Source organism: Phocoena phocoena, chromosome 3, assembly GCF_963924675.1.
Source record: "Phocoena phocoena chromosome 3, mPhoPho1.1, whole genome shotgun sequence".
NCBI lineage: Eukaryota > Metazoa > Chordata > Mammalia > Artiodactyla > Phocoenidae > Phocoena > Phocoena phocoena.
In genome coordinates, this window is record NC_089221.1 from 115123082 (window position 1) to 115144450 (window position 21369).

At 44.8% G+C, this 21369-nt stretch overlaps 1 protein-coding gene across 2 annotated transcripts in view; it reads right to left on the minus strand.

Annotated features, from left to right (window-relative positions):
- The window catches only part of SPOCK1 (SPARC (osteonectin), cwcv and kazal like domains proteoglycan 1), a 558187-nt gene that overhangs the window by 270396 nt on the left and 266422 nt on the right, over positions 1-21369 (minus strand). For both annotated transcript variants that reach the window (XM_065873450.1, XM_065873451.1), the window contains one exon: positions 19669-19714. In XM_065873450.1, the coding sequence (XP_065729522.1) occupies positions 19669-19714 (46 nt within the window). The remainder of the gene's footprint in view (positions 1-19668; positions 19715-21369) is intronic.

Genomic DNA, 21369 nt, shown 5'->3' on the forward strand with positions numbered 1-21369 from the left:
TTTGTCTTTAAGAAAAAGATCTCTCGGGCTTCCCTGGTGGCACAGTGGTTGAGAGTCCGCCTGCCGATGTGGGGGACAGGGGTTCGTGCCCCGGTCCGGGAAGATCCCACATGCCACCGAGTGGCTGGGCCCATGAGCCATGGCCACTGAGCCTGCGCATCCGGAGCCTGTGCTCCGCAACGGGAGAGGCTGCAACAGTGAGAGGCCCGCGTACCGCAAAAAAAAAAAAAAAAAAAGGCTGAGGAACTGAATAGACATTTTTCCAAAGAAAACATCTAAATACCCAACAGGTTCATGAAAAGACGCTCAACAACAGTAATCATCAGGGAAATGCAAATCAAAACTATAGTGAGATATTACTGCACACCTGTTAGAGTGGCTATTATCAAAAAAAAAATATCTCTCTTTTCCTCCCATTGTTGTCTTAGGGCTGATGGCAACACCAAGAGCCAGGGGTCAGCGGTCCAGTCCTGACTGGCCAGTAACTAGCTGGGTGGTTTGAGGCATTCTTTCCCCTCTGTGGCCTCCGTTTCCCCTCTGTGATGTGAGAAGGTCAAATGGGATGATTCTCAAGAACCCTCCCAGCAGAACAACAAGGTTGATGCGAGGATTCTGGCAGAGCATCCTCCTCACCCTCAGCGCTCACTATGAATCCGCGCAGCTCCTAGAGGGGTCCTCGTTTAAGGAACGGCCCGACGGATGAGACCTCACCATGCGGGCACCAGCAGAACGGCGCTCCTGATTGGCTCCTGGACGCCAGCAAGACGCCTGATCTCAGGTAGCACATAGCCTTGTAAATCACTAAAGGAGGTGATGGGGATCATCATCCCTCCTAAAGGAACTCTCAGTTTCCCCTCAGGCTGTGCTAAGGCACACAGAGGCTCCCACCCACCCTGCACCTCCTCCAGACCCTCTCTCTCCTAGCGATCACCTCCCTAAAAGCCCAATTACCATCTGTCTGTCTCCAGCTCTCTTTTAAAAACCACCGATACGTGGTTTAACTTCTACTGTTTCCACTGGGCACCGAAATTACCTTCTGCTACCAGGGCTTATTAGGCCAGTGCCGGGCATCCCCTGGCCACACGGCCGATGTTCCTGTGGGGCTTAGCTGGGCACCAAGTTCACCAGAATCAGGATAGGACAGGACGCCATTCTGGAACAAGCGTCCTCAGCCTCAGCACTATTGACCTCTTGGGGTGGATAACTGGGTGGGGATTGGGGGTTGTCCTTTGCAGTGTAGGATGTTAGCAGCATCCCTGGCCTCAACCCACAGATGCCAGGAGCACCTGCCCCCCTCACCCCCCGCAGTGTAAAAATCAAAACTGTCTACAGACACGGCCAAACGTTCTCTGGGGGGTATTGAAACTACTGTTGCAGACACATCAAAGGTATCGGGAACAGAACCCAGGCTACAGAGCCAGATGGGCTGGGGTTCAAATCCCCACTCAGCCACCAAACCACCTACGTGGACTTAGGCAAGGCGTCTTCTTTCTCTTACTATTTATTCAAAAAGAGAGGCTTACAATAAAAATTTTTAGATGACCGTATATGAAAAACTGCAAAGTAAAATTGCTCATGCCCCTTCCAGCCCATTCCTCAGAGATAAATGGTTACAATTTGGTGTTAAGGTATTTTGTATGCAAATACAAGCACATACATCAGTTATATACGTATATAAACACTTTGTTTCACATAAGCAATACAATATTAGGTACAGTTTTGTTTTTTCACATTTATACCATGAATACGTTTCCAGATGACTACTTATGAATTTCCTGAACCCTTTTAAAATCTGAATATTCTACTCTCAAGATTTGAACCCAGTTTTCCAGGTGTAAATGGGAAGAACCTGTTTTCTTTATAGAGTTGTCAGTATTAATGGTTATATGCCTGTGCACACATATTTTTTAAAGAGGACTAGATAGCACTGGCATACAATAGGTGCTCAATAAACAGTAATTACTTTTTCCAACAAGTATTAACTCAGCACTTACTTTGTGCCCAGTCCTATACCAGGACCTGGAGATATAGAAGTACACAAGACATATAAGCCTTGTCCCGAAGAGATCACAGTTTACCAGGGATACAAACAGTAAATAATTCTGAAAATTTATTAAACTACAACTGTGTAACAATGCAAAGCATAGACTATTAGGAGAGTGTGATCTAATCTACTCTAGGGTCAACGACAGGAGGTTTCCTTGAGTAAGTGACATAAACTGAGACCTCAGGGATGTGTTGGACAGGGGCCAGAAATATGCTAAGCAGAGGGCACAGAACGTGCAAAGGCCCTGGTGCAAACTATTTGCAAATTATTATAATATTATGGTATTAATATTAATACTTAAAGGAATAGTCAAATAGCCAAGAGATGAAATAACTAAAATTTGCTCTTAGTTACAACTCGCCTATCTCCCTCCATACTATCTGAAAAGTTATACCACCCAGATAACTTTCCATTTTGTACATTTAAAGAATCACACTTATATAGGAAAACACGGTTCTCTAAGAAAAATGGAAAACATACCAAGAAAGAAATATAAACCACAGAGTTATGAACATATCAACAGCTAAGAATATTCTACAGAAAAGCTCCTATAGCACGATTAACTAGACGACTGGCATTATCATTTCTTTTTGGGGGGGAGCGGGGTAGGATAAGTCTTGGTGATTTCCATAATGGTATATAAATGATGTCCTTGCAAAAAATTTCTATCTGTCAAATCCCCAAGGAGTCAAATACTGGTGTTCCAGCTCAGAACTCACTTCTGTGTGCAGTTCTGGAGGAGAACATCCCAGTCACCTCCCCCGCTGTGCCAGGTCAATTGTGAAACTCCCTGGAGTGCACCTCCCAGCATCTTGGCTTTGCCATGGGCACTCAGCTCCACTGATACTCAGCACATCAACTAGAGAGAAGGGATCTAACATGTCCTGAGCTCCTGCCATGGGCAGGCACCAAAGTAGAACCTTCATATACATTTTGCTCAATCAATCTCTGACTGCAACCAAATAAGGTAGCTTTAGCCTTCTCCAATTTACAGACTGAAGTCAGGGATGTTAAGCAACCTCCCCAAGGTCATAAAGTGGACTCACAGTTTAGACCTAGGATAGGATGACTCCGTCTTGGATCCATGCTGACGCTAAGTAGACCAATCTCACCTGGTTTCCCATCCAAGAACTCCCGGTCTGATCCCTGCTTACCTCCTGAGACCAGACCAAGTAGGCAGGGTTTCATGGCTATAATGACCTGTTGCTGGGGGCACAGCATGAATGCAAATATGCAAATGTTTCTACTCCAACTTTGCGTTCACTGATGTAATCCTCTTCCTTTGGGTCACCAAGCTCTCCCCTTCTAACCTGTTCCTGCTCTTGAATCACTGTGTCGGTCGGTCCCTGGTCTCTTGCACCTGAACTCCTTACATTTGATAAACGGGCCCTTCATAACTCGCCTGATTCCTCTGTTCATGTAAGGCTCATTGCCCTGATACCAAAACAAGACAAGGACAACACACAGAAAAGAAAAATCACAGGCCCAAATCATTAATGAACAGAGATACAAAAATTCCTCAATAAAAAATGAGCAAATCGAATACAGCAACACATTAAAAGGATCGTACAACATGATCAAATGAGATTTATTCCCGGGATGCAAGGGTCGTTCAACCTGCAAATCAGTCAACATGATACACCACATTAACAAAATGAAGGATAAAAAAATCACATGATCATTTCAATTGATGCAGAAAAGCATGTGACAAGTTTCAACATTCATTTATGATAGAAATTCAATAAAATGAGTATAGAAGGAATATACCTCAACATAATAAAGGCCATTATGACAAACCCACAGGTTAACCTCATATTCAACCAGAATGTAAAATTTTTAGCAAAATGCCTGATGGCCAGCAGGCAATAAACACCAGCTGTAAATATTATCATGACTGCTACTGTAATAACAGCTACTACTAAAGAAAGTCTGGTGTGTTCTCCTCCCTTTAAAGTCTCCCTAACATTTGTTAAGTACTTTATATGTGCTAGGTCCTTTCTGTACTCTATTTCATTATATAAGCAGAAAAATCTATGAAGTGATTTTACTATAGTGTAGGAACCTGGAATTAGATAGGCCTGAGTTTAAACTCTAGGTCTGCCCTATTCTCGTTCTCTAATATATTTAGACAAGTGCTTTACTAGTCCCAAGCCTCCAAGTGTATGGCTTTTTCTGTCATCGCTCTACCAAAGCAGTTTGGTAAAAGTAAAGACTAGTTACACGATGAGTCTGCTTTCCGGATACGCAACAGCACAGTGGGGACGCGCCAGGCCCCTCTCTGGAGGACGTTTTGGGCCTCACTTTGGCTCAAGGCAACTCTGCTCGTTCAACGGAAAGGTGTAGAATGCAAGTTAGTGAGTCTGTGTTCTCCGTGGGACAGCATAAAGAAGGAGGTGGGCCCCCTGAAGACAATAATTTTGACTTTCAGTGTGCTAGCCCTTGATTTTCCCAAGTGTTTCCTAGGGAAAGCAAGGCTTGGGCATTATCATTTCTGACTGATACCCCACCTCCCTCCCCTGACCTGATGGTTCAGCTTGAATGGCATTAGAGCCAGGGATGGTCCCTCCGGTTTCTCCTCCAGAGCAGACCCACTCAGTGTTGACCGCTCAGTGTTGACACTAGGCACATACTTTCCCAACACACAATAATCCATCTTTTTGTTGTTGCTGTTGTTAGTTTCTCCATTATCTTTATCTGAGAGTTGCAGGGTCTCTCCCTTGGTGTCTGAGGTAGCACAAGGTTCTAAATATCTCGAGAGTCATCATTTGATATGCTAACAAAACCACATTTAATCCTGCCTGCACTGCAGATTTCTCCAACAGCATAAGCTCTGTGAAATGACAGGCGTTTGTCAGAGCATGCCTTTGGGGCTGTGGGAGGGGATCCAGGGATGTGGCGCTAGACTCTGAAACTGGACAACAGCCCAGGGCAGGTTCTAGGCTTTCCTGGAGGACAGAGACCAGCCTCATCTATTCCTCCAGGCCCTCCCTGGCTTCTCTGTGAAGAAGAAGCCTTCCCCAGACCCACTTTATTCACTCCTCCTTGCTCCATCATCTCAATGTAAGACAAAAACATTTCTTTCTCCACAGAGGACACCAATCTCTCTACGTGAGTCTCACGCTGATAAATCACAGTGCGTTTGGAAATTTATGCCTGTATCTATGGCTCTGGCAAAATAAAACATAGCACCAGGGCCGTTTATTCCCCAGCCATTCTTGCCAAAGACAGCAGAATCTATTCAAACGCACCGTGCAGGAATGCAGGAACCGAAGCCTTCAACTGACTAGATATATTACTTTCCTTTACTAGGAACACCCAGTAAGCCACCCACTTTACTTTCTCAGTCCCTTGTCTTTGCAGTGAATGAGGCTTCAGTCACCTCTGATCAACCCCACCTACTGATCAGGAATCCATACACAGCTGCACAGACATAGCTTTGGTAAACTGAATCCACCTCAGATGTACCAATCAGGCAAGTTGTTTGAGAAAACCCTAAAGGGGATAATTTCTATTATAAAATAAATGATCGCTTCTCAACAGACCTGCCTTATCTTAGAACTGCATCAACTCAAAGTCAGAAGCCATGTCAATGGTAAGTGCCCCTGCCCCCATCCAGAGTTTGGTTCCCTCAACCGGGTGGTTGGCCAGTCTTAGGTGTGCACATCCCAGCAATGGTGACTTTACCCCACCCCCCACCCCGAGGTGGCCCGTCCCATCCCCACACAGCTTGGGCTGTAAAACAGCCAAACTTGAACTCAGCCAAAGTCTGTCACTTTGCAACTCCCACCCACTGCTTCCAGGGCTGTCCTGTGGAGCCAGACAGAGTCCCTCAACTCCCTCTCCACAAGCAACCCAACAAATATCCAAGTGCAGCTATTATACCAGAAGGAGTTCAAGACGCCATGCACTGTGCTGGCTTAATATGGTGACTGGCCCACAACTCTGTGTCTTATCACCCCACTCCTACTTTCAAAACTATACATAAAGCACTTGAAACCTTTCCTGGATGAAGAAATCTACACCTTGCTGAGACGACAGAATGATGAATGTTCACCCCTAATCTGGGAGTGTAATTGTGTCATCACTAACTGGGACTTTCTCCTCCAGGCCCATCACTAACAGAAAGGACTGACCTCTCTAAAAGTGAAAATCATCATTATTAGCAGATGCCTGCCGACACTTATACGGCCCACACCCCCAAACTGTATTTTTTCCTAAGGGAAAAATATATATCTTTATTTTTCAAATAATGTATCTTAGCGGTACTGCTGAGAAGAGACACGGCTGAAAATTAGGCATTCTGTGAGTTTCTACTGAGTTCTCAATGAGTGCTTCACAACACTTGTTTGAAAATATTCCAGAATAAAATTCCTGTGTCTATGTGCTGTGGCAATATGCCCAAATCCTTCTACCATGAGGACCCCTTTTCAACTGTCAAAAAACACCTGTAAACGGCACCCTCCCCTTCACCCTCCAAAGGTAGCTATCATGTTAGTAGTTCTGTTGATGGCTGAGAATTTCATAACAACTAAATCTAATAGGAATTTGCTAATACTTTTTTTTAAACTTTTTATTTTATACTGGAGTATAGTTGATACTCCAATGTTGTGTTAATTCAGGTGTACAACAAAGTGATCCAGACATGCATCTATTCTTTTTCAAATTCTTTTCCTATTTAGGCTGTTAAATAATATTGAGTAGAGTTCCCTGTGCTATATAGTAGGTCCTCGTTGGCTATCCATTTTAAATACCGCAGTGTGTACATGTCCATCCCAAACTCCCTAACTATCCCTCCCCCCCTCCACCCTTCCGCCCTGGTAACCGTAAGTTCCATAAAGGTAACCATAAAGGTAATACCGCTAAACAAAACGTCAATTTTATTCAGCACATCAGCATCTGCCCACACTTGAGAAACAGGGGTGTAAATATACAAGTGTGTGCAAGGAAAGCGTTTCCCATCCTCGTGAAGCCTAAGTCACGTTATACAGCTCCCACGTGACATCTCTGTGAGCCCCTGCGGTTCCAGTGGTATATAGGGCACAAGGTTCCTGTTCATAATCATCCACTGTCTGTGGGTCTGAATTTACCTACAGGCTTGGCGTGCAGGAAGGTGACTCTGCGTTCAGGTATCATAGTTCTGGGCTGGATTCTGCATGTCTGACTGAGGACATTGGCTCTACCCAGCACTTGGCTGATGAAGGAGACCCATTTGCTTCCACTAATTAGCAGCACAGATGATCTGAACTCCCTGTTTCTGCCAGGAAGAGCCCAGAACTCTCTGTTCCCAATGCTAATGAGTTACCAGAAACAAAACAATCGGAGTGTTCTCTGATGGAGACAGGCCATCCATTCTTCCGGATGTTGTCCATTTTATCCATGTATCAAGCCAGACCTTTAGAAGACTGTGTACTCTTTATTAGCCCGGCTTATCATCGAATTACCTTATAGAACTGCACGTTGGCACTATGCCATTGGCATACACCGAGAGATCCTGGAGGAAGCAATGGTAAAAACTTACTGTGGTATTTACTGTCAGACACTGACAGGAAAGGGGTCCATGCCCGCACAACTCCCTTTTTGAGAACTCACTGAAGGAAGGCATCTCTGGTCCCCATACCAGGAACACCTTGTATTTCTCATGAAAAGCTGCCTTTTTTTCATCTCACGGGCACATAAGGCTGTGTGCTTCCTTCCTTCCTTTGGTTATTAGGAAGCCCCAGGGCCCACTCTAGAAGTGCACAGAAATGTACTGTGTGTGTGTTTTGAGTACTACCCTTGCTGCAGCTTTATTTAATCCACTCACATCTTTTCCTTAGATCCAAATACTGTCATCTATTTATTTATTACCTGATATTATAAATTCCTGAAAGTTATCTTTTCATGAATAAGACAGAAAAAACATATTTTTAAGAAAAGACAGAAATGTCAGGTTATCATCATTTGGTTACAAATCTGAGCACAGCTGAGTGACATTTCAAGTAAGTTTCTGCACGGAAACTGAGCATTTACAGACCTGAAGTGAATGTAGCAGGAGAACTCAAGTGCATTTATCTCCACATTTTGAAGTGAGAGGGAATGACAGGGGCTGGAGTAGAGGCCAGGGCTCGTGGGTGGCACAAACCCTGGGCCACTTCGGGGCTAGAATGCCGGCTCAGAAGGACCACCCTCCACCTAACTGGGGTCTTCTCCACTTGGCATTCAGTGCATCTGACATTTCCCACCTTTCTGATCCCTTTCTACCAATATTTTTTGGCCAATGAAGAGCCGGAGCAGCACAGGGCCAACTGCTGTACACAACATTCATCTCCTGCTGAGGGCTCCTCGGGGATGCCACTGCCCACAGCACTGCCCCAAGCTGCCCCACAGCGAGGAGACTCGGCGCCTCACACAATCACCGCAAGATCAAAGGGACTTGGCTCTGGCTCTCTGGGACATGGTTTGTGTTTCTAAATCCCCCTAGCACCTTATTTCGTGTGAGTTGTGTGAGTGCTTGAATGCATGTGAGAGGGCAGGGGTGTGTTTCCCTCTTCTCGAGATTAAAACAATCCATCTGCAAGTGGTGTGGGAGGCCGCAGAGAAACAGCAGTAATAACCCAGAGGTCGGCCCAGCATTCGGGCTCCCCTGCTCATGACACGTGGCTGCGGGCCTCCTGGCATCTAATCGTAGCCTGGCAACAATGACTCCATCGAGGCCGCGTGCCCCTGCTCTGCCAGACACTGCCTCTACCCTCGGGCCACCCTGCTGTTCCAGGTCAGAGGCACCTCAAGGACCCATCAGCCTCCAGAGCCTACACACCACAGGCAAGAGACGAGGTCTGGCAACGAGATCCTCAGCTCTCCTCTAGGAGAATCCACAGACAGTCCAAGGACATATTTACCCTCTTCTCGTTTTTTTTTTTTTAAATAATGGATTTATTTGCTAATACTGATGAATAAGGAGTTTTTACCCACGTACAAAGACTTCTTCATTTCTCGATCCTCTGCAGCAAGCAGAAGTCCTGGCGATGCTGGGCCCCAGCACCCTCAGGACCACCCTCAGCAACAGCTGGGCCACGGTCACTCTCTGGAGGTGGAGTAGGTGCTGGCTTGTCCCAGACCCCACGCCCCACCCACAGTGTTCCTGCACCAGACCTACCTCACTGTCTGCAGCCCCCACTCTAGGGGTATTTCAACATCAGAAGGATCTGGAGAGATAACTGGCGACAGAGGGAGGCAGCCTACTGAAGTCATGACTTACATTTTCTTCCTCGCTCTTAATAAATGTATTTTTTTAAAGCATCCTATCAAACTTCACTTCTTTGGTAACCGAAGTCTCACCCATCAGGAAACGTTTCTTTCCGTCAGATGCTGTCCCTCCAGCTCACCTCCCAGCATCTACCCATCCTTAGAAAGGCTCCGGGGTCACTTTCTCCACCATCCTTCTCCTGACTCCCACCCAGGAAGGGCTGGCTGTCCCATCCCCCGAGCGCCCCCATCTGCAAGACTCTGTCTGGGAGCCCCAAGCATACACCCTGGGTTATTGTATTTCACGTGTCTCTCTGTCTCTCTCTCGGCTACACAGACTACAAGCGCCCCGAAGAAAGCTGCCGTCACATTCCTCACCATGTTCCTGCATGAAACCAACTCAGCACCTACTAAGTGATCAGTGAACAATTCACTGATCAATTAGCTCACACACCAAAAGGGAGACGCAGACACATCGAAACCCCTAAGAACTTCTCACACTGAGAACCCAGAACAAAACATCAACCCTCCTCCTTTTACCAAAGCCTTATTGCCTTTCTCATGTATGTGATAATAAGACTGGATCAGGCACCACATCCAGAGTTTTACAGACCCTTCATGTCACAGCTGTGAAAAACATCATAATTTCTATTTTACAGATAAGGAAATTGAGGCCCAGAGAAGTGAAGCATTTGCCTAGGTACACACAGTTATTAGAGGGAACAGCTGGAGCTGAACTCAATCTTTGAGACTGCAACGCCCAGGGTCCTCCCAATACATCACACTGCCTTTCATCATACACGGTTATCAGGGCAGGACAAACATTTGATAGGCCTCCAGCAATGAAGTGTTACATAACACACACTGAAGAACTTTAACAAAAGCAAACTCTGGACCTTAGGCAGAAGAGCTATGGGGCACAGGTGATACTGGCGAGTGTTTCTCCAGGTAGCCATCTCCCATTGGGAAAATGCTCTCATCCACTCTGTGGTCTCCAGTGAGGAAATTTACCCAGCATTACTGATCCATTTAAAAATTCAACTGACAGGGCTTCCCTGGTGGCGCAGTGGTTGAGAGTCCGCCTGCTGATGCAGGGGACACGGGTTCGTGCCCCGGTCCGGGAAGATCCCACATGCCGCGGAGCGGCTGGGCCCGTGAGCCATGGCCGCTGAGCCTGCGCGTCCGGAGCCTGTGCTCCACAACGGGAGAGGCCACAACAGTGAGAGGCCCACGTACCGCAAAAAAAAAAAAAAAAAATTCAACTGACAGCTTTTCCCCTATTGAGAATTTCCCCAAACCAAGGTTGTTTCATTAGGACTCAACAAATACTATGTAATTAATTCAGGGGCTGTTGTTCTAGCAGATGGAATAGCCGAAGGTTTGGGTTTGCTTCTTCCTTTTTTTTTTTTTCTCTTTTTATAAAACTAACACTATGTTTTATGAGTTTGGGGAAAGGTGATAAACATGTCTTTTAAATGGATCTGTTCGTGCTATAAGAACCTCTTAAACACAGTAATAGAAAGCCACAAGCGCCCCATAATTGCACTGGAAATTTTACTAGCCTTCATGATTCCATCCAAAGGGTGGAACACAACCCAGAATGGCTTTGGCTCCTTGGAGCTGCCAGGCTACTGGCAGCTGCTAGAGGAGCCAGAGGAAGCCGGGAACTTAACACCCACAGCGGCCGGCTCCTGTGAGGAGATGGAGCTTGCACAGGGGTCCCCGGCAAGGCTGAGCTGAGAAGAAACTGAGCTTTCCTGGGCACACGCCACATACCAACTCCCCGGCTCTCTGCAATCATGAGCTCGCACAGTCATCACAAATGTCCACCAGATGGATATCGTTAGCCTAGATAAGTCACAAGCCTCAAGTGGATGTCCCACATTCACGGGGGAGCTGAGATTTGAACCCAAGCCTTCTAAACCCTGGCTATTTCCTCCACCTCTTGCACTGCCCACAGGACTCTGTGAGAAAACAAAGTACCTCCTACTCTGGTCCTTTTTGCTTTTTATTCTGAGCCTCCCTCCCCACCCCTGATGGTTAAAAGGCCCATTTAATTCCATTGGTTTTATTGAAGCGATATTCATACCTCATTGGTTAAACTGTAACCTTTGAAATAAGAGCATCAGACTTCAAATTTTTCATTTTTCCTTCCTTCATGAGGAAAACATACACAGATTCTACATTGCCTGAAACCATGATAGCTTGGCTATCAGAAGGAAAGGACTTCAGGGGCCACCTGGCCCACCCGTTTTATCGCAGAGATGGGCAAACAGAAGTCAAGAAAGGCCAGTGAACCCCAATAAAGATGTTAAAAAAAAAAAGAAAGGCCAGTGATTTGCCTGAAGTCGCACATTTTAAGAGTGGCAGAGTCCTGTCCCACCTTGGCCTCCCTTGGGGGACACCACACTCTCCAGGCCAAGGGACTGGATGGACGAATCAGTCAGCATGTGTTAGAAATGCTAAGAGAAAGCAGCTCCAACAGTAAAGCAAATGAGATAACATAAATGTCCACCAACAGGGGAACCAGTGGATAAACTGGAGCATATTAGTACCACAGAACATCACAATATAAAGGAATTAACTGTATCGACAGCTAACCAATCGAAAACAATTTTCAGTGAAATAAACAGGTTAGAGGAGAAAACATTCATTTCTATATGTATAACAGTGTTTGTAGACATGCACGTATGACATAAAAGGACAAGAACATGGAAAGAAAAGCATGTTAACGACACGGTCACCTTTAAAGAAAAGAAAATGGGAAAGAGGACCAAGGAGGGGCCCCTGGGGGATTTCAGTCTTATAGCTGATGTTTTATTTCCTTAAAATAAGCAGACAGGTAAAGGCGACCAGAGATGAAAGATAAAACATTCAACTTGATCTAACTTCAAAGCATATAGGCTGAGTTAAAGGAGGAGCAAACCAATATTTGAATTAGCAGTTTTCTGTTTCTTCTCTGGCAGAATTGACTTGGAAAATTTAAAGATCAACACTTGAAATTTTTAAAAATAGTAACTATTGTATCGTCATAATCAAGAAAGAGAAGGAGAGATGGCAGGAGGTGAGAGGCGGAGGTGTCTGGAGTGAGGTGTGAATGTCTGGGGCAGGAATCGGTTATTTTAAATAACAGGAGCTATTTCTGTTAAGGGGAGAGAATGGTCCTTAACTTATGTGCAAAGGCAAAGGCGAGAGGGAGGAACCAACCAGACCAAACATGAGGGAACCCGGAGAAAATGAAGATGCTTCCCACAAAGCAGGCCAGCTGCCTCTGAGAATCAGTAGCCCGAAGGATCAGATAGGATGAACAGATCCTTAAACACTGAAAATTTTTCATGGCCCAACGAATGCAAATCAGCGGCTCCTTCTGGGGCGAGGTTAAATTCCACATCAAGAGGAAAGCTATGGGGATTTAAGATTTCTATAAAGCCTATCATGTAAAATTTCAGATTAATCTAGAGGGAAAGAAATCGCCTTCTAAAGAAAAATTTTAGAAATAAGCAACCTTGGCTCCGCCAGGAGCTCTTTAAAACTTGGACAAAACATGTTGCTGTGATAGTCCACGGGGCCCTGGCTCCAGAAACATGGCTGGAACACAGGAAGAACTCTCTCCTTTCGAGTTTTAGAATTTTCGTCTGAAAACAGTTCAGGGCTTTGGTGAGGATTTGAGCTTATCAGGATCTTGGTATGATAGATTGGAGGTCAAAGGGCAAGGTTTTTCTTCTTTTATTCTACTCAAGTGAACAGCATGAGTGAAAGGGGACCCTGCCTTCCAGAGCTTTATTTTTATCTGGAGATCAATTTCTACAAGTTCATATTCTGCTCTGAAGATCACCAGCATCATCTCAGATTTAGTCACAGCCAGGCTGCTCTGGAGGAAAAATGATTAATATTCACTCCAGAAGGAAAAACGTTATCCTTTAAACCAACACCTCCACACTTTACCTAAAACATTCATTTATTCCACATTAAAGGAACCCACTGGTCTCAGAAAAAGTTCCATGATAAAATCCCCTTCAGCCATTTTTCCTAAAATGGTTTGTCCCATCAAGTGGAACTTCTTACCCAAATACACCAGTGGGTTCTTTCCTGAGCGGACCATGGCTGCAGTATGGAACCTAGATTAATTTGCATTCCATCACTGCAGGACATTTTCAGGTAATCAGAATTTTATATTAAAGTGATGCAATGGTTTTATACACAAATTACCTTCTCAACCCCACAATACAACAACAACAATAAAAACCTTTCACTTGGCAAAAGCATTATGAATAAGCTCCAATTTTCTTTTTCAAAAAGGACTGGTCTAGGGCTTCCCTGGTGGCGCAGTGGTTGAGAGTCTGCCTGCCGATGTAGGGGATGTGGGTTCGTGGCCCGGTCCGGGAAGATCCCACATGCCGCGGAGCGGCTGGGCCCGTGAGCCATGGCCGCTGAGCCTGCGCGTCCGGAGCCTGTGCTCCGCAATGGGAGAGACCGCAACAGTGAGAGGCCCGCGTACTGCAAAAAAAAAAAAAAGGACTGGTCTAGAAGTTTTGAAGCTGCCTGTTAGAATTCACTTTGCTCCTTATTCATTCGCTAACTCAGTGAATCCCCAAACCAACACCTTTTATTTTTGTACCACAGTATTGTGGTTCAACCAGTTCTCTCTTTCCCCTCTAGGCCCTTTGAATAAACTTCCTCATCAGCCACCAGACTCCAAGGAAAAAGAGGATCTGTGAGACTGCACCCTCAGCGTCACACCGAAGTGAATGTTGATCAGCTAAGGCTGGGGGTGCCCTGATCCACAGTCAACGGACACAGACTGAGTGAGGCCAATCGGTAGCAAAAACTGTCATCCCAACTAAAACTGCCCTGTGTCACTAGGGTAAACAGTTGACATCATATGAGTTTCCCAGGTCAATACTTTTCGCTTCCCCACCCTGTCACCCCCAGTACAGACACACACTCCATGCTGGTGTAAGAACTTGGACAGATGACTAATGATTTATAATCCCGAGGGGCCCAAGAAAGACCTTCTTTAGTGTGGTCCCTACTATCTAGCATAGGGGGTTTAGACGTCAGCATTCGGTACCTGTTGAATAAATGAATGAATGGGCATTAAGAGCCTGAACCTTTTCAGCCCCAATAATGAGGATGTGGAGGTGCAACGGCAATGACTCACCTAGCGTAAGACAGGCCACCTCTAATTTAGCCCGGGAGCTCCAGAGCATTACAACTGTGAGCGCTCCCATGAGGGAATACAAGAAGAAAGAAAGAAAACCTGCGTGGGAAGGGAGAGAAGCAACACGGAAAGGCAGCTAGACAGGAAGAGGAGGGAGCAAAAAAGATCAATTGCTGGCTAAAACAACACTTAACAGAGCGCTTGCTATCTGCCAGACACATTATCTCATTTAATCCTCTAGGTGCTCTTACTGTTACCATGTCCAGATGGGAAGGCTTAGAATCAGAGAGGTTAAGCAACTTGCCTAGAATCACACAGCTAATAACTGGCAGAGTCAAGTTCCAAATTTAGAGGATCTGACTACAAACCCCGGGACCCCATACTGCACTCACCAAAGTGTATCCCACAGAAGATACCACTTTTGCTGGGGACATGACAGGTATGGTGTGAAAAAAATAACAGCAAAAGCATGTGGTCAAATGCACATTTAGCACATGGTAAGTTAAATGGGCTTCTTTACTAAAAGACTTCTTAGAGCTTTTAAATTGCTAACAAACACTGTGAATCTCCACGAGATGAACAGAGCATATGTGTGTCCCAAACTTGTTTGCGCAGGGACTGTTTTCTGGGGGAAGCATCTTGCTGGACCAGATGCCACTTTCAGAAGCATAAAACTCGTGTCTTCTCAACACCCACTCTGTGCTCCAGGTTTGCTAGGGGCCAGCGTAGGGAAGGTGCCAAAGGCAAAAGCGGCAGAGGCCACCCAAAACTCTGGAATCACTCCAGAGCCCTCCAGGCTCGGCCAGCCTCCTGCAGAGGGCCACTCTGAGGGCCCCAGTCCTCCTGCCTATATAAGCCAGGAAGCCGTCTGCATCTGCCAGTTGCCCTCTTGAACTATACAGCCTGTCCAACTCCCGCCAGGGCATCTATCTTTGTGGACTTCACAAAGGAAATTTCTCACCTGAGTTAATAATTGTTGCCTTCAATTCTGAACTCCCTTCTGTCCCTTCTGTGAGGAGATTTGGCATTAAGTCATCACAATCAAAAAGGATAGACTACTTTATCCAAATCTCAGAAAGAATTCTTAGAAAAGCCTCAAGGTGACAGCTATTATACTCCACTGACCGAAGCATTAATGATCCTCTTAAAGATAACACGTTAAAGACGTTTTCAGCCTTGTGGAAGGACACCTCCAGTGAGGCGCTTTTCTTCTAACTACCTTGGAGTCATTACATGATAAGTGCTTGCTCTATGAAGCCCTGTTGTTCAAAGTCCAGTAACTATCCTTCAGCAGAAAGAGCAATTACAGGGAAGTAACTATTTCTTGAATACTATGTGTGTCCTTACTATTCACACCAGTACTTGAGACAGTCAGGAGCTACAGGGCATTTCAGAGGTCAAGCTACAGAGCTGAATGGTTAAGTCTGACCATCTGTGACCAAAGCCCAGAGATGCAAGGCAATGAATGATGCAATGGAGAAGTTACCTAAGAGTCCGGTAGGAGGGGCAGCATTTAGCAGGGGTGTCTTGGGTTCCGAATCACTGCTGTTGAGCCACCAAACTAGGTCCTCTAAAGTATTGCCTTCAACCTGGCACTTCTCTGCTCAAAAACTTTCTATGGGTCCCCACTGCCAAGAAAACAAAGTTTAAACTTCATAGATTGGTATGAAATGCCCTTCACAGCCTGCCTCAAATCCACCTATCTGGCTGCTCTCTACCAGAATCCCCCGTGCACGGCCTTCCTTCCCCTTTTCTCCCCCTGCATTTCAAGCCCATTCCACACCCACCTCTATCGTGAAGCCACTTCCACCTCCATCTCAGAACATGCTTGTCATCTGGCCCTCTAAAATGCTTTCCAGCAAGTTCCATTTCTATAAACTGAAAGTCATCCCCAACCACAAAACTGCCTGAACCACGTCGGATTCTTTTTTAGCTCAGGAGGGGAAACGACTTCTCTCTGCAGCTGACAATCTCCACTGGAGCTCGGCAATCCTCCTATTTGCTGGAAGATGAAATGCCCGATCTCTTCCATGCCTGTGGTTTATATTGTGCCAGGCTGTGTCAGCGCTGATATAGTAACCTCCCATTTTTATTGAGCGGCACCCAGTGTAATTGATGACATCTGCTGGAGCCGATATTTTAAGTGAAGGCTATTCTCAGCCCTGCCTGCTCTCCCCCCAGCTCGGGATATAAATAGCCAACAGCAGCTACACCTGAGGTACGAAGTGGGGCTTCTCAGCTAAGGTCCTCAATTATACCCCAGAAAGTCATGAGGTTTTCTGCAAGGATTTATCTCAGCAGATCGAGTTTTCAAGCCTGCAGAGCTCGGAAAAGAGGGAGCAGGGGCAGGACGCTGCTGGATATTGTTGCTAACATTCCTTGGAGAGAAAAATCCTTGTTTGGACTTTGTGGTTAGACAGATTTAAATAGCATGTTCAAAGGAAGCTATCATTTATATCATATATGTAGATATATCATTTACATATATGAAGTGACAAATGATGCCCACCTTCGGGTATAACCTTTCCCAATGCGAATTAGTAAAACTTAAAATGTTCCTTGGTAAAGTTTTAGTATTTGTTGGCAGCCCCTGGGGAAGAGTAAATCTGGCATTTATTTAGGCAACATTTGATCCTTACAGGACTAGAACCTAAATCTTTTTCTGGACTGGAAAGCGTCAGTTCATGGTCGCGATCACCTGCGGTAGCTCCATAAGAAAGATCCTGGTAGGGGTGTTTGCAGAAGGGCTCATTTACCAGGTACACACAGGGAACGTGTTGCTCTACATCTGAGTGTTCTTCCAACATGAAGGTGTAGCCTTTTGAGAAATTTTTAGAAATTTTGATCATTTTTGATGGAAAATTTCTAAATTACAAATACTTTCATATGTTTTACTGTGATTTACTGTGATGATTCAGTCACTGTTAAAGTTGTTAGTTCTCCAAAGAAGACATCAAGATGGCCAACAGGAACATGAAAAGATCCTCATCATTGCTCATTATTAGAGAAATGCAACTTAAAACTACAATGAGGTATCACCTCACACCAGTCAGAATGGCCGTCATCAAAAAGTCTACAAATAACAAATGCTGGAGAGGGTGTGGAGAAAAGGAAACCCTCCTACACTGTTGGTGGGAAGGTAAATTGGTGCACTGTGAACAGTATGGAGGTTCCTTAAACAACTAAAAATAGAACTAACATATGGTCCAGCAATCGCACTCCTGGGCATATAATCCAGAAAACACGAAACTAATTCAAAAAGATACATGCACCCCAATGTTCATAGCAGCACTATTTACAATAGCCAAGATATGGAAGCAAGCTAAGTGTCCGTCAGTGGATGAACGGATAAAGAAGATGTGGTATATATACACAATGGAATACTACTCAGCCATAAAAAAGAATGAAACAATGCCATTTGCAGCAACATGGATGGACCTAGAGATTATCATACTGAGTGAAATAAGTCAGACAGAGAAAGACAAATATTATATGATACCACTTATATGTGGAATCTAAAAAATAATACAAATGAACTTATTTACAAAACAGAAACAGACTCGTGGACATAGAAAACAAACATGGTTACCAAAGGGGAAAGGGTGAGGAAGGGATAAATTAGTAGGAGCATGGGATTCACAGATGCACGCCACTGTATATAAAATAGATAAACAACAAGGATTTACTGTATAGCACAGGGAACTATATTCAATATCTTGTAATAACCTATAATGGAAAAGAACTGGAAAAAAAATTTATACCTATGTATAACTTCATCACTTTGCTGTACACCTGAAACTAACACAATATTGTAAATCAACTATATTTCAATTAAAATTTAAAAAAATTTTTTTAAAGTTGCTGAAGTGTGAGGCCCTTGGAGCCCACTGGCATAGGTATAGCCCAGACGGGGCCTCCAAAAGAAAGCCTCCCCTAGCACCTGCCCACAACACACACATGCATGCCCACTAAGTCTCCCACCTATAGTCTCACCTGCACACACCTGCATCATAGCCATTAACACATCTTCCACCACAATTGTTCACTGAGCTATTTCCCCATTCCCCACTCTGAGCTCCTCCTGGATGGGCACCACAGGTTTTCTGTTTTATCCCCAGGACCTGGCTTGGTGCTTGTTCCAGAGTGCTAGGTCAATAAATGTTTGAGAATGAATGAATGCATGCACGTATGAATGAACAAAGTGTTGCACTACTTGAGGGCATACGCTAAATGTCTATGCGAAAATTTTAATGCCAATTTTGCTTACAAGAAAACCAGAGTCCGGTTGGAGTGACCCATTAAAGTGACAGAGGAGAGAGCGGAAAGGGGCGCCTTCTATCGTGTTACACGTCAATGCTTTCCTTGACTTCTTTGTGTCAAGTTGACCATCGTGACCACATCAAATACTCAATCTACAGAACTGAAGCTGATTCTCAGAAGCGTGAACCTTTGAGACTCGGTGGGTAACATTTTCCCTCTGAGTTGCAGCATTAATTGCATATACATACTTGAAGTACAATCTGCCACCATTTCAGCAGCAGGGTCTGTGCCAACAGCAGCCCCACATGGAACAATAGAAACAGGGATGTGATTCACAGCAGGTCCTCGCTGTGTCTTAAATAGCTCACAGGAGGACAGAGATTTACAATGGCCTTCAGGAGCCTGGCTTTGTGCTTGCTGGTGTGAGTGGAAAGAGCCCTCTGAGGACCAAGCTAAAACCCAAGCGGTCAGTGAGCTGCCCCTGAAACAAGCTTCTATTTAGAAACATGATGAGGTTATTTAACAAACGAAATATCAGCGCCCCTGAAAGCCTCCCGGGATTAGCCTATTTCTAGACAAGAAAGCTTCATTTTTGTGGCTCATGTGAATTGGACAGCGTCGCCAGGCACAGTCTGTTCCATGAATGAAATCACTGGACTCAGCCCAACAATCCACCGGGTTAGTCTGATAAGCATTTTACTATTTTGTTTCTTTATGTGTTTGTTCTCTAACAAAACCAACCAATGATTATAGTGGTCAATTCAATAAAAACATTTTTTAATCTCTTAGACAATCTCAGACAAATAACCAATTTGATCAAAATAGTTTCTATCACCCCAGTCAATTCAGTCCACAAAAGTCAGTAAAATAAGACAGCTAGGTGGCCTTTAAGAGAAGAGTAAATCAGCATTCAAGGAAGGAAAAATGAGACAGCATTTCCCATGGAATATACAGCAAGAAAAAGTGCATCCTTTACCTTGGTCAAAAGGCTTGTTGGGATTCCAGTTTCTGAAATAATCATCCTATATGAGGAAAAAAAACCAGAAAACAAAGGTCAGATTTCAAGAAGCTTCTCACATAAATGCATAAAAAGCTGCCTTTCCCCCCACCTCCCAAAACACAAAGGAAAACACTAAGGGCTTAGAAATCTTTCCAAGGCATTCACGTGCAATCAAAAATATCAATTGACTTTTTAAATTCTTGTCTTTCAAACTGTATGGATTATACACTAGGAAGAGTTAATACATTTCAGCCTAATATGGAAACAGCACTGCTCTTCCTGGTTTGACAGATAAACGGAGACACCTTCTAAGTGCAAGACTTATTTGCTATCAATTATACCGCTAGTGGTGATGCCTAGCTGTTCTCACTTGGGATTAAGCCTCTGTGTTTGTAACCACTGATAATTCAACTGTCAACATTTCTCCTACACGAAGACATGTAATTCTGGCCCACAATTCCAGTTTTCTAACACTCCCCAAACCTAAAAACAGAGGGCCATTCAAATGTGAGAATTAACCACAGGCATATATTCAGCTTAATACCATGTGTCCCAGGTGTGTAAAGATAAAAACACAAAGGCTGGCCAATCTGGTTCGTTCATAACCATGTCCTTCTTGCATGAAGCTTGCCTCGATTTATGCTCCGAGGCCAGACACTTCATTACTTTGAAAGTGCAAGGGTCCAGGTCCCTCACTTCTCTATCGTCACATTAACCTCTTCCCCACTGCTAATAACCCTTCCCTTCCAAACCTCCACTGCCCACTCTTTCTCCTCCCTGTAAGTGCTCACCCACCCCACTGCGGCCGAGCACACCCACTCTGTCAGCTCAGCTCAACCGTCTGCAACATGCAGAGGCCTCACCCGTGGAAAACACCTCCACAACCATTTTTAGGGCATGTGCCCCCATGCAGTTAATTTCCTCCTGCATATACTCAAATGATCTGCTGGATGTGTTTTCAGCTGGTACCCTGCAGGCTGCAGTTCCAGAAAGCTGTCCAAAATGAGGCCTCGACGCCTCTTCTAGGGAAGTTCATTTAGATCAAAGTGCACAATTAGTTTCAACTATGGTCCATGCCATGCCGTCTCCTGTGGCCGTTTATCTCCGACACCATCTCCTGTGAATTTTATCGGCCTCTGTGTCATTCAATTACCTGGCTTTATTAGATCCTGGTTGCGTTCACCTAAGCCCTTAAATAGATTTTAGGAAACTGGATTTAGAGTAAAATCAGAACATTGCTCCTTGGGCAGTGATTCCATTTTTCCAGAGCATGAATAAACACGGACGGGTTCCTCCGGATCCTGGGGATTCAGCATTAAATCATTTTTAACTCTGAGGAATTGGCCCACTTTGCCCTGGCTTTAAATTTATGGCATAACTGGTCTTCTCACCCATCCGGTTAGGAATAGGTCTCACCCATCCGGTTAGTCTCTGAGGTCTACACCATGAAATATCACTGAGAAAGTTTAAAAGAATCCCTCTGCCACATCTCTCTCCATTTATTATTTTAAATATAATCCTAGTCTTTTGAATTATGTGGCAGCCAGAGTTAATGATTCTAAGTTAAGAGCCGGATGATGGCTGGGAAATTTACCACTTGATTTCTCAGCTTTGATGGCCAATATACTCAGCACTAAATACAAGCAAGTGACTCAGACATTCTGCTGTTCACAAGGG